General features: G+C 34.0%; 1 protein-coding gene across 5 annotated transcripts in view; it reads left to right on the plus strand.

Annotated features, from left to right (window-relative positions):
* Window positions 1-10,595, plus strand: part of LOC105864508 (UDP-glucuronosyltransferase 2A1) — a 48,395-nt gene extending 37,800 nt beyond the window's left edge. For 2 of the 5 annotated variants that reach the window (XM_075997799.1, XM_075997798.1), the window contains exons 2-6: window positions 2,985-3,133; window positions 5,545-5,676; window positions 6,740-6,827; window positions 7,292-7,511; window positions 9,367-9,646. In XM_075997799.1, coding sequence (XP_075853914.1) covers window positions 2,985-3,133; window positions 5,545-5,676; window positions 6,740-6,827; window positions 7,292-7,511; window positions 9,367-9,646 — 869 coding nt within the window. Of the gene's footprint in view, window positions 1-2,984; window positions 3,134-5,544; window positions 5,677-6,739; window positions 6,828-7,291; window positions 7,512-9,366 lie in introns of all 5 variants that reach the window. The other 3 variants (XM_075997797.1, XM_012785946.3, XM_012785952.3) reach the window with 3 other exon arrangements.
* Window positions 10,596-12,873: the final 2,278 nt, after the last annotated feature.

Consider the following 12,873-nt stretch of genomic DNA (forward strand, 5'->3'; position numbering starts at 1 on the left):
TAACATGTCTATACTACCCAAAGTGATCTACAGAGTCAATGCGATCCCTGTTAAAATATAAACATAATTTTTTTGCAGATGTAGAAAAAATAATTCTATGCTTCCTATGGAACCAGAGATAATCCCATATAGCAAAAGGAACCTTAAGCAAAAAGAAAAAATTGGGAGTCATCAATTTACCAGACTTCAAGCTACACTACAAGGCTATAGTAACTAAAACAGTATAGTTTAAGAACTGGCACAAGAACAGAGATGTAGGTAGACCAGTGGAACAAAACTGAGAACCCAGATATAAAACATCCTCATATAGCCATCTAATCTGTGACAAACAGACAAAAACATACACTCGGGAAAAGAATCTTTATTCAATAAATGGTTTAGGGAAGATAGGATAGCCACATGTAGAAGATTAAAGCAACCTCTGTGCAAAGTAATATGGAGATACCTCAAAGAGCTACAAGTAGAACTACTATTTGATCCAGCACTCCTATTACTGGGCATCTACCCAAAGGAAAAAAAGACATTCTATAAAAAAGACATCTGCACTAGCAGCACAATTCACAATTGCAAAGATATGGAAATAACATAAGTGCCCATCAATACATGAGTGGATTAATAAAATGTGGTATATGATGGACTCCTACTGAGCCAGATCAGAATGGTGATCTAGCACCTCTTGTATTATCCCGGATAGAACTGGAGCCCATTCTATGAAGTGAAGTATCCCAAGAATGGAAAAACAAGCACCACATTTATTCACCATCAAATTGGTATTAACTGATAATCACTTATGTGCACATTTAGTAATAACATTCATCGGGTGTTGTACAGGTGGGGGGAAGGAGGAGATGGCTACATACATACCTAATGGATGCAGCATGCACTGTCTGGGGGATGGACACACTTGAAGCCCTGACTTGGGTGGACTAAGGCAATATATGTAACCTAAACATTTGTACCCCCATAATATGTTGAAATAAAAATAAATAAATAAACCAAAAATAAAAAAAAATAGAAAAGAAGTCAATGTGAAATCAAAAACAAATCATTTGCTATTCAGACAGGTAACACTGTTTTTTCTTTATAAAACAGACAAATAGCACTATTATTTTACAAAATGTTAACAGTAGAGAATATTATATTACTGTTTTCTATATATAGAGATTTGAGGAATCCGTTTATGGAGACCAGATGCAAGTTATTAATAGCATTTAGGTCATATTTTTAGCTCAGCCACTTAGTCATCTGGTCTTCAGTAAACATCACAATATAATAATTTTTGCATGTACATATATGTATAATTGATATATGAGGGCTGTCATCCATTGTTAATATAATTTTTCATATAACTGTATAATTTCCTGATAGCCTTCTATAATGTAATATTATGTATGTATGTGTCAGTTGCAGAATTTCATTGTTCCCTAGGTTTTAGATTTTACATAAAGCTTGTATTTCTTGATAATTATTTATACATTTTTATAGATCTTTGTTGTGCAGAAATGAGTTATTCATTTTGTGTGGTTTAAATTACACTACCATCAATGGTTAAACATGAAAAATGTATTATATTTGTTTCTTTATATTAATTTAATAGCAGTACACATCTGGCTACCTATCACCAGTGGGGAACTAGAACTTTATGATTTACAAATATTTTATGCTTCTCATCTATCTGTTCCCATAATTCTAATACAGATGTAATCACTATATTAAATTTATATTTATAATTTTCTTTTAAAAATATAATATGTAATGTTATCATGTGTCTGTGTGAATAATGTTACTAAGATTCATCCATTGGTGGCATGTGCTAATAGTTCATCAAATTCACCTAGAGATTTAGTAATCAAGGCAGGATATATTATAGTACACTTGGAATAAGTCATCTAGAGGACAGCAATACATTGTAGAAGATGTGAGGTGAGTTCTCATCCACTCTGGCAATTTCAGGCTAAGTGTCCTTGGGCATTGCTTCTTAATTATCAAATTAATGCTTTAGGCTCTGAAACCTCATACAGAAATTGACACACTACTAAGTGGTGACTCTAGAAAGAGATATTCACCCTGGGATGTATGTGATCACTGATTTTGATTAGAATCTTTTATAAGTAAGTATTCTGAGATTTTCTTCTGTCAGTTACAAAACATGTTTTCTATGTGTAAAAATGGTTGACATGGTCATTTGCAGATGCTCATTATTCTCCACAAAACTCCTAAAACTAATACTTAGAATCTGTACCTCTAAAAAAATCATTTAAAGGTAACTCTAAGGTAAATGGTGTTAATGGTTATATGTGTGTTTGTGTGTCACAACCCAAAGGGGGTTGTATTGGCTATGGATTAGTCATAAAATTCATACTAAGAAAATAATGGCACACCAATTTAAGTGATGGGATTTGACTCAGGCAGCAAGGGTGGACTGAGGATAGAGGGATACTTCAAAAATTTGTGTGAGTCCACAATTCATGCAAAAGACGGAGATATTTTTCTGACTGGAACCTGGAAAATCATTAAGAGATGAATTGGTTGTGATATGGTGGAGGTAATCTATTATTTGCCATTTAATTGGAGAGAGAAAATGAGTATTAAATTCATCAGTAGTTGAAATTGTACTCATAGTTAAGGTTTTAGTTGATTTATGTTGTGAAATGACACTTACATATTACTTTTCTTTCACTAACCAAAACCCCTCTCCTTTCCCACTGTCCTACATTTCAGTCTCCCTACTTTCCTTCCTCTCTCTTATTTCTCCCTTCCTTCTTTCTTTCCTTCCTTCCTTCTTCCTTCTTCCCTCCCTCACCCTGTCTTTCCATCCCGCCTTCCTCCCTTCCTACTTGCCTTCCTTCCTTCTTCCTTCTTCCTTTAGATGCATCTAAATTAATTTTTTTCCTTAATAATTTATCAGGAAATTAGTAATACATTTTTCTCTCAGCAAGCATGTATGCTAATTCTCTTAACACAACTTGGTTCATTTTCTTCAGGAAGACCCACTACATTGTGTGAGACTATGGGGAAAGCTGAAATTTGGCTAATCCGAACATATTGGGATTTTGAATTTCCCCGTCCATACTTACCTAATTTTGAGTTTGTTGGAGGATTGCACTGCAAACCTGCCAAACCTTTACCTAAGGTAGGTGTATGACAGTGGAGAACTTTATGTACCTTATAAAAAAATACCTGATTTTCCTTTAATGTTATAGCCTTAATAACATTAAGATAAATGCTTCTGGAAATCTTCAGTTTACCACTCCAAATCTATTTTCTTCAGCATATGGGTCTTCTATGAGTATTATTTATTCCTTAGGATGTAAAATTGAGAATTTAAACTGAAGAATGAAATGATTAAATGGTGAAATATATCAGTGTGTCTATAATGTGGATAGTGGGTGGAAAACAGACAGAAAAGCAACCGTGGAAATCACTAAGGACACCGCCATAGTCTTGATAACAAGCCTGGCAGAGTTATAAACAGGAACATTTTACCCCATTTGAGAGATACAGATGCTTCCATGAGAATCCTTGAGTAAATTCCATAGAATTTGGTGAGAGAAAGTCAGTGTTGAGGGAAGTCACGGAATAAGGTAGGGCTCCTAGAATTTAATCTTGAGGGTTTATTGGATCGTGGTGACTTTTTCTGTCAGCAAACAGTTAGTGGTAGAAAAATTCCCTTGAGTTGACGATGATACATTTAGTTTTGACCTATTTACTTTAAAAAGACAAAATGATTTTTAGGTGATTTCTAAAATTATTTTGGTAATACAAAGTTTCAATCTCAGCAGGGAGCATTAGAAATAAATTCAGAGTCATCAGCATAAAGTAGAAATCATAAACTGAAAGATTCATATATCGTATTGGTTCTATATGAGCATAATATTAGAGGATTTTTCTGGAGTGGAAAAAGTGTATATATACCACATACCAAAGTCTTCAAAGAATAAATGTGAATGCCAGAAATATTAGACAGAAAAAATATTGAGAAGCAAAAGAGAGTAATAGATAAACATGCTAAGAACATTGCATTTAATCATCAATAAGGAGTTAGAAGACAGATGTTCATTTATTTCATTTGTAGGCAAACATAATCTCTTTGGAAAGTTGCAGGATAAATGGTGTTCTCAGAAGAGTTCTTTATTTTTACTTATGGTAAAAGGTACATTTGTGTTTAAAATTTTATTTTAGTATTCTGAATATTCTTTTCTTAACATCAAGTTATGACTGCAAGCAAGTTCTATTGAGTCTTGTTGTTAGAGGAAATAATATTCCAATATCTAAATAAAAACACATAAGAGAAATGACATATCTGTGATGTCCATGGCTCACTATATGATAACCCATGTCACACTATCTTTATCCTCCCACCCCTACTTCTCTCTCTCTCCTTTTGTCTGTCTGTCTGTCTCTCTCTCTCTCTCTCTCTCTCTCTCACACACACACAAACACAGAAACACAATTTCAAAGAAAAAGACATATTTTATCAGAGAGAGTTTTTTCATTCCAAACTCAAATTATCTATTATTATAGACTTTGGGAAATATTAATACCCATGTTGGATTGTATTTATGATGAAAGAATTATGCCAGTCCTTGGATACACAGAATGAAAAGCAATGAGAGACAGTCAAATAAAAGATGCAAATCAGTATGGTAGGTGTACATGTTTCATTTGTGTGTTATTTTACTCAATCGGCTATCTGTTTGGAAGATGAATCAGAATGGTAAGACACCAATTCCTGGAATTTCAGAGCCATTCTACTGATGTTAACTAATCTAAAAGTAACAGTCAACTTTCACCTAAGATATCATCCTCCCCCTAATAACTTCACTAGTCATAAATTAAGAAATATAGTGACCCAGGATAATCACGAATATAATAGTTGCCAGGGATTGCAGGCTGTGGATCTAGAGGGTGGCGCACATTGTTATGTGAAAGGCCCCAATCCCAAACTTTCCAGGGCCCAGAACACTAAGTGATGACCCAGGGAATTTTATTTGCAGAGGAATTTATATTTTGCTTTTGTCTGTAGGCTCAAACGAAGGGCATAATGATACTGGCACACTCATATATGAGTTTGTAGATAATTGAAGACTAACTGTGTTATTTTCTTCTTGTAACATATGTTACTATATACATCATATATCTAAAAAATTTATTCTTAAACTTGGTATAAACTTGGAAAGTATAAACTTGAGAAAATGATCTTAAATGTTTGCATCACAGGAATAGGCATATCAAATTATTAATAATTTATTAGCTATATATTGGTGGCAATTCCACCAACATGAGAGGAGCTATACTTTATTTGGTGTCCATTTCTATAAAGGTCTAGGTTCCATGCTTTTGCTTGTCATCACTGATAATATTAAAGACATAAATTTTGGAAACATGTTTCCTCTTAATGAGACTAGATGGTTCTCCATGTCACAAGACACGCTAGTCTATATCCTCAGACATTTCTTAACTTTACCTATCTAAATGTGTAAGTAAAGCTTTTTTCCCCTATGATGCTGCACTGATATAATAGCAAGAATGTTATGTTTAAAGGAAATGGAAGAATTTGTCCAGAGTTCCGAAGAACATGGTGTTGTGGTGTTTTCTCTGGGATCAATGGTCAAAAACCTCACAGAAGAAAAGGCCAATATTATTGCCTCGGCCCTCGCCCAGATTCCACAGAAGGTCAGTACAGCCCCTTATCCTGGTAGGCAGCATTTTAGGAATTCAAGACACGGTGTGGCTAATAGAGCTCTTTCCAGGTGAAAGTTGAAATTCAGGATACACTCAGTATCACTGGCACCAGCTGTCAGTAAAGGTTGGTAAAACATTGAAATAGTGTGTCTAAGCACAGTAAATCATTTGCTTACTGAGCTTTGGCACTAATACTAACGTATGCTTTTTCGTAGTCATTTATTTTCATATGAAGTAGATATGAAGGCAAGCTCCCACTGACATTTTACTATTAGAAATCACTGTTCTACACTGACTGTTCCTAAAAGTTCTGATATGTTAGCTCCACAGTCCTGGGAGAGAGTTTACATACAGAGTAGATATTATGCTTTAAAATATACTTTGAATGCACAGGTATTCTTTAGACTCCTTCAGGGTATATTTGGTTTAGAAATAGAAATATAGGTTCACTTAGTTTTTCTATTAATGAATTGAATAATCTTCAGCTAAAAACAAGTAAAATTCTAACATTGTTTTCAAAGAAAATGCATTTTCAAATATGTTACACAATATTAAATTAACTTGAATTTTTGTCACTACAATTTCATATTACTTCTCTTTTCATACTCCCTTTCATGAAACATCCAAGGACTCTTTATGTTTATATATTGGTTAAAGTACATAAATCTTACAATGATTTTTTACCCCCATATTCTAATTAACTGGTCCTGTTTATCTTCCTTTTCTTCACTCACAATCTCTCTTCTAAACAGTGTTAAATGAACAATATTGAAATAATAATACTATATTTAACAGCCTATTACTACAAGCCTTTACAAAAAGGTAGATGTAAACAAATCTCTTGTACATCTCAATGTTTGCAAACTGCTATTTATGTAACACCCTCTCAACTGTCACCTAAGTAGGGTGGCTATGTGGCATCTATATTCTATAATGACTTAAAATGCCCTCATTGTGTGGGCATTGGTTATTTAGCCTTGACAGTACTAGGAAAACACAAGCTTTTTTGTAATCATTTATTTCACTTGCAAAATTAAAGTGTCACCTCCCATAGGTTTTATGGCGATATGGAGGGAAGAAACCAGCCACATTAGGAAACAATACTCGTCTCTATGACTGGATACCCCAGAATGACCTTCTTGGTAAGATATGGGCAAAGAAAAGCTGTGTACTTGGACAATAGACAAGTTAAGTAACTGTTTAACAGCAAATAAATTCAATACCGTTTTGAATAATTTAAAATTTGACACCCACCCAAGAGGAGATATTATTAAACAATGAGCCATTAATGTTACAGATTCGTGCTCCCGCTGTCCCTCAAAAGAGTACTGTCAGGGAAGCCTCTCATCGCTCTTCAAGTTTCATTCTCAGTTCAGATATCGCCTCCTCAGCAATGCCCTCCCAGAAAGTGCAGAGGGTGTGAATCCTGATTTTCCTGGGGTCATAGTTTTCTGAAATAGCAATGCCTCATGTGCTCAGCTTGTGTAGAAAATATTTCCATCTTCGTTTAGTAATGGCATAGCTTTTTCTTGCTTTCCATCTCTGAAATTGTGCTAAGGTCTTCTAATGAAATGTACACCCACTTCTTACTCTATCCCCAAACTAGGTCATCCCAAAACCAAAGCTTTCATCACTCATGGTGGAACTAATGGGATCTATGAGGCCATTTATCATGGGATCCCTATGGTGGGAGTCCCCATGTTTGCTGATCAGCCTGATAACATTGCTCACATGAAGGCCAAAGGAGCAGCCGTGGAGGTGAACATGAACACAATGACAAGTGCCGATTTGCTCAATGCCTTGAGAACAGTCATTAATGAACCTTCGTAAGTACTATTGCTTTTACAGGCTTACCTATGTTATGCGTCATACCTGAAAAAGTCCAGTGTTTTTTACATTTAGAATTGGTTTATTTTGAAATAACAACCACAACATGATCAATATAAAAACCATTTGTTTCATTTGCCAAACAGTTGAAGTGATTTGCTGACATTGGATAAAACAAAAAACTTAAGACTTCAAATATTCTTTCAATATGTTTTTCACAATAAATAATGCTATGATTACATAAATTTTCAGATTTTTTCTGGATAATATGCTGAATTTTATAAATAAGTAAGTGAATAAGTAAATAAATGAATATTTAAATACTATAAAACATACAGTAAGTGCAAAATGGAAGTGATAGTGTGCCTAATATTAATTGTTCAGAAATAATTGTTATTAATACTGAGTATATATCATTCATTAGTCTATGCATAGATACAGAGAGGAAAGATATAGTATACTAAATAATTTTGTCAATATTGATTGATACAATGTGTGAGTTTTTAAATGCAATTTTAAATATAATTTTTATCTGAATTTACTTGAAAAGTAGATGGAAATGAAAGTATGAGCTATATTGAACTTTAGATATATGTCCTTATGCCTTAATTTTTTTCTCTGAAAGATATCGCTAAGTGTAAAGAATTCATAGAGTATATGCATATACAATTTTGAGTCTTAATTTTTGACAACGCATATTAATTTTACCCATTTACAGTTGAATTCCCACTTTGGAATTATCCTCAATTTGTATTATTTACATTATAAATTAACTTGTCAAGATTAATGTCACTTATTTTCCTCACATTTATTTAGTCTCTTTGCTATACTTTAAGGGCATTGGTGTTCACCATTGACTCGGAGATTCTTTATTACAAAATATTTTGGATTAATTTCTTGACTGACTGTTGCATATGTAATTTTCTTTCAATAAACACTCTTGTATGTTGAATTCCCTGTGATCATGTTTAGCTATTGTTGCTCATTGTTTTCATATGAGAATGACTTTTATCTGAATATATTAGTAACATACTTAACTTCCACTTCTTTCCTTCAGACCTGTAAAAATAGCACAGCAACTAGGAAACCAAGTGAAGACATAACTTGACTTTGAAATACATAGACTCCCAAGCAGTGTTGTCTGAGAAACCTGTAGAGCTATTAACTCCATAGCTGTAGCTATTGTGATGCCAAACTGATTACGGGTTCTAATTCTAGGGAGATGTTTCTATTTACCTTAAAAATACAAAGTCCATGTACTTGGATGTACGAGTTCTTAAATTACCTAAGTATTTTTATTCAATCTTTCTATTGCCAGTAGAGACACTATATTCCCATCAGAAACATACACATGTGTGCAAAGGAGTGATTATCACAGTGCCAAGATCTCAGAATTGCAAAATGACTTACTAATATTGACTACCAACTTCTTTAGTCTGTCATATGAACTAGCCAGCCATTACAGAACATGCTTATAGATCTTTTAAATGATATTGTGCCACAATATTGAGTTACGTACCATCTTGGTCTTGAAATAATCCTGGACACTATAATTCACATAGTATCACAATTATTTCTGGAAAAATTATGCTATACATTCACAACTGGCTTCTACTCTTTTCCTATGTCTGCATTTGACCTCATTGTGTTAAGAATACATAATATTTCTTCCATGCCCTCCCATTTAAAACTCTTAAAATCTTATGCAATTAGCAAGTTCATGCAAGAGTTAGACTTTTTCTCAACACATCTATGTCCTTTAACATGCATAAAAAGGGACATGCATCACATATTTAGCTTTAGTAAAAGGAAACCTCAAATTCTCTAATTTCTGTCTATGTATTTGCCTTCTAGTTATAAGGAGAATGCTATGAGGTTATCAAGAATTCACCATGATCAACCCATAAAGCCCCTGGACCGGGCAGTCTTCTGGATCGAGTTTGTCATGCGCCACAAGGGAGCCAAGCACCTGCGACCAGCTGCCCACAACCTCACCTGGATCCAGTACCACTCTTTGGATGTGATTGGGTTCCTGCTGGCCTGTGTGGCAACTTGTATAATATTAGTCATGAAATGTTGTTTGTTCTCTTGTCAAAAATTTGGCAAAACCAAAAGGAAGAAAAAGAGAGACTAGGCCAAGAAAAAGAGAAAATAGGTCTTACACATTTGGTAAAGTCCGGAATGGACTGATTCTGTTAAATCGAACCACAAAGAACTTAACAAAAGCACATCTCCATCCTGTTTTCAAATTTTCCATTTCTCTACCTTAGCCTAAAGATAAGCCTAGAATTCAATATGATCTTTAACTAATAAGTGTGTTCCATTGTTCCTTTGTCTTTTCCTAGCTGGCTTTACCCTTTCCTTTTACTTTTCTCACACAGGGACACTACCTAATTTTAAATATGTTCTATTCATAATATCAATATTTTCCTTATATGTAACCTTAAGTGCTGACTAACAGTATACTGGATCTTTGGTAATACACAAAGTATCGATAAAATTTGTTAGATATTAGGAAGCTGAAAAGGGTCAAATTCACAAGTTTCCAGAGACTGTAGAAATCAGGGACCTACCATAGGAGATAAGTGAGTTCTGAGAAGAGTAATGATTTCATATTTTAATAAAAACTAATTTTCTGATTGCTCAGTGTTACAGGGATTAAAGTGTGGATTTATTGCTGTGATAGTGCATGCCTATTAAATGTCTAAGAATTTTCATTGAGCACAGCTAGGTAATCATAGTCTAATGTGCCTGCCTTTCTTCAACAAATATTCTTGTGTTTCTTTTAGTGAAAGTTTGAGCACTGTCCTCAAAAGCAGATCAATTGAGACATTTTTTTTTTTCTCTCAAGGAGAAAGTCAGCAATATGGTAAAGATGAACAGACATTTTTAGAGGACATAACAATAAGAAATATAGAAAAATACTAATTTTATAGAATTTTTAGTTCACAGTACAAATAATAACCTTAAATGTCAATTCATTATATTTAAAAATTATGATTACACATAATGTGTAATCAATACTTATAATCAAAAATTTAATTTTATGTGAAAAAATAGGAAAATATTTAGTTGAAATTTGAGATCATTATTTTCCTGTCTTTATCTTCTACCTATTTCATCAATTAATTGTTATAATAAGTATATATTAGTCTACCAGTTTGACCAAATTTTAAATATATTCTACTTGTAATATGTTATAGTAAATATTTATCAATGCAAAGTTCTAACTGAAGGCAAATATTAATATTTGGATCAATTCTGAATTAATTTAATAAATATATTAAAGATTACATTTTATTTACCATTTATAAATTTAATGACATGTCTAGCTAAAGTTTTAATTCCAGTATTTGATATATAATCAAGAACATCAATGACATTGTTTGGCTTAGTGAAACTTTTGAAATCTCCATTTATTTCTAAATGATGTATTGAAATTTACTTCCATTTAAAAAATAACTACAGGACAGGAACACAAACTTTTAAAATATGTATATTAATGAAAATGGAAATAAATTGTTCATAAACTTTTTTGAAGACTCGAAATATATTTGTTCAATGTTAACTTTTTAAAAAAGTGATTACCCTCATCTGTTTTGAGATTTACAAGTTTCATTACACTTTGATCAGAGCTCTGCATATTTGCTGTAGCCCAGTTTGTTTTCTGCAATTAGAATTGTCTGGAGTTCACCACTCTCCCGATAAAACGGGTCCCAGGCAGGATTGTCACAAGAGATTTCAAAATAATAGAGACAGAGACAAAGTGTAGTTTAAAGTGATGGGAAAGTATGGGTCCTGCAGGATTTTTGTGAGCCAGGAGGCACTAAGTGAAGTCCCACATCAGTATTTATTGGTACAGCAAGCAGTTGTTTTTGGTCATAGAATTATTTGTACAGATTATTTGTTTTAGGTTTTGAGGTTTCCCAAAGGTTTCAGGAAATCCCTTACCTAATTGTATCTATGAGAGTAAACGTTTACAAATTTCTCCAGGATAAACATTTTAAGGGCTAAGAATAGACTAACAAAGCATACAAGCGAGAGATAAAAATGCATAAAACAGGAACACTGAGCTTGTATAGTATTCTAATCTATTTCTCTAGATATGGAGACATATAGTCAGGAATGAAACAAGAATAGCCTTGAGGTTTACAATAGTTCTAGCTGCAGATTGTCTGGTCAGCTTACATCCCTTGATCAATTTCTTAGCCTTGGGCCCCAGCCTGAGCTCTGCCTTGCACAAGTTCCAGGTGCCACCTTGCAGTCGCCCCTGATTGATGAAATTTCCCATTTGTTGCCAAGAAGCTTCTGGTCTGTGAACTAACACGCTCACAGATTCCTTCAATGCAAAGCCCTGCAAAACTCATGAAATGTTCCATGTCTCTTAACCCTATTTCCTGACATAGAATGATGCTAATGGCTAAGATCCAGTGAGTTGTGGAGTAGCCATCTCTGGGCATAAGCACTGCATAGGCTCTCAGGCACCCATCTGATGCCTGAGACTAGCCACTCATTGCATGTGAGACTTACCGCCATTCACTAGAACCTGCTCATTGGATTTATCTCCTCCTAATTTCTGGTATTCTGCTGGTCTCTTCCTTTGATTAAATACAATTAGAAGCCAGCTGCAGCTTGGGAAATTCCTGGGTGATGTGTATTGCATTACACACTGTAACTTTAATATGTGCTTGGATTGAAAGTGAAACAAACACCAAACAAATCACAAAAAGCTGAGAATGGATTTCCCTTAACATTCATTTGTGAAACTGTTCCCATGAGGAAATTCTCAATCCTAACGCAGAGGCCAGGCCACATCAATGACAGTACTGTCACAAAGCTCTTACATTCTCAGCACTTAGAGCTGCACAAGACGCTAAAGTTGATTATTTAACTTATTTTCTTCTGAAACATTCCATGTGTCTATTATTCTCTGGTAGCATCTTCTCTGGTCAGGGTTCTTTAATTGGTAGGTAGATTCAAAATTCAACTCCAAATCTATAATTTCTCTCAGCTTTCCACTGACCTTTATTACTGGACAGCAGATAATTAAGATGCATGCAAGTAATCTACTGAATATTACACGTAATTTTGCCTACAGTTAACATGTTTTAGCAACATAGATTTCCTTTAGCATTTTGGATCAATCAACAAATAGCCAGGACAGTAATGCCTTTTCTGAATGAATTTGGAAGCAGAGGAGCTCAAAATAATTCCAAAGTACTCACAGCTTCCAATCTAATAATTCATGGCTGTATGCATGGGTAGAATTATTACTCCCTTGAAAACTACAACCTCCAAACTACCTGACTAGAGATTGTGATAATGAAAACCAAGTGTATCCAAGGCAAAGACTAATAGGGC

The sequence above is a fragment of the Microcebus murinus genome, chromosome 26, assembly GCF_040939455.1.
Source record: "Microcebus murinus isolate Inina chromosome 26, M.murinus_Inina_mat1.0, whole genome shotgun sequence".
NCBI classification, from domain to species: Eukaryota; Metazoa; Chordata; class Mammalia; order Primates; family Cheirogaleidae; genus Microcebus; species Microcebus murinus.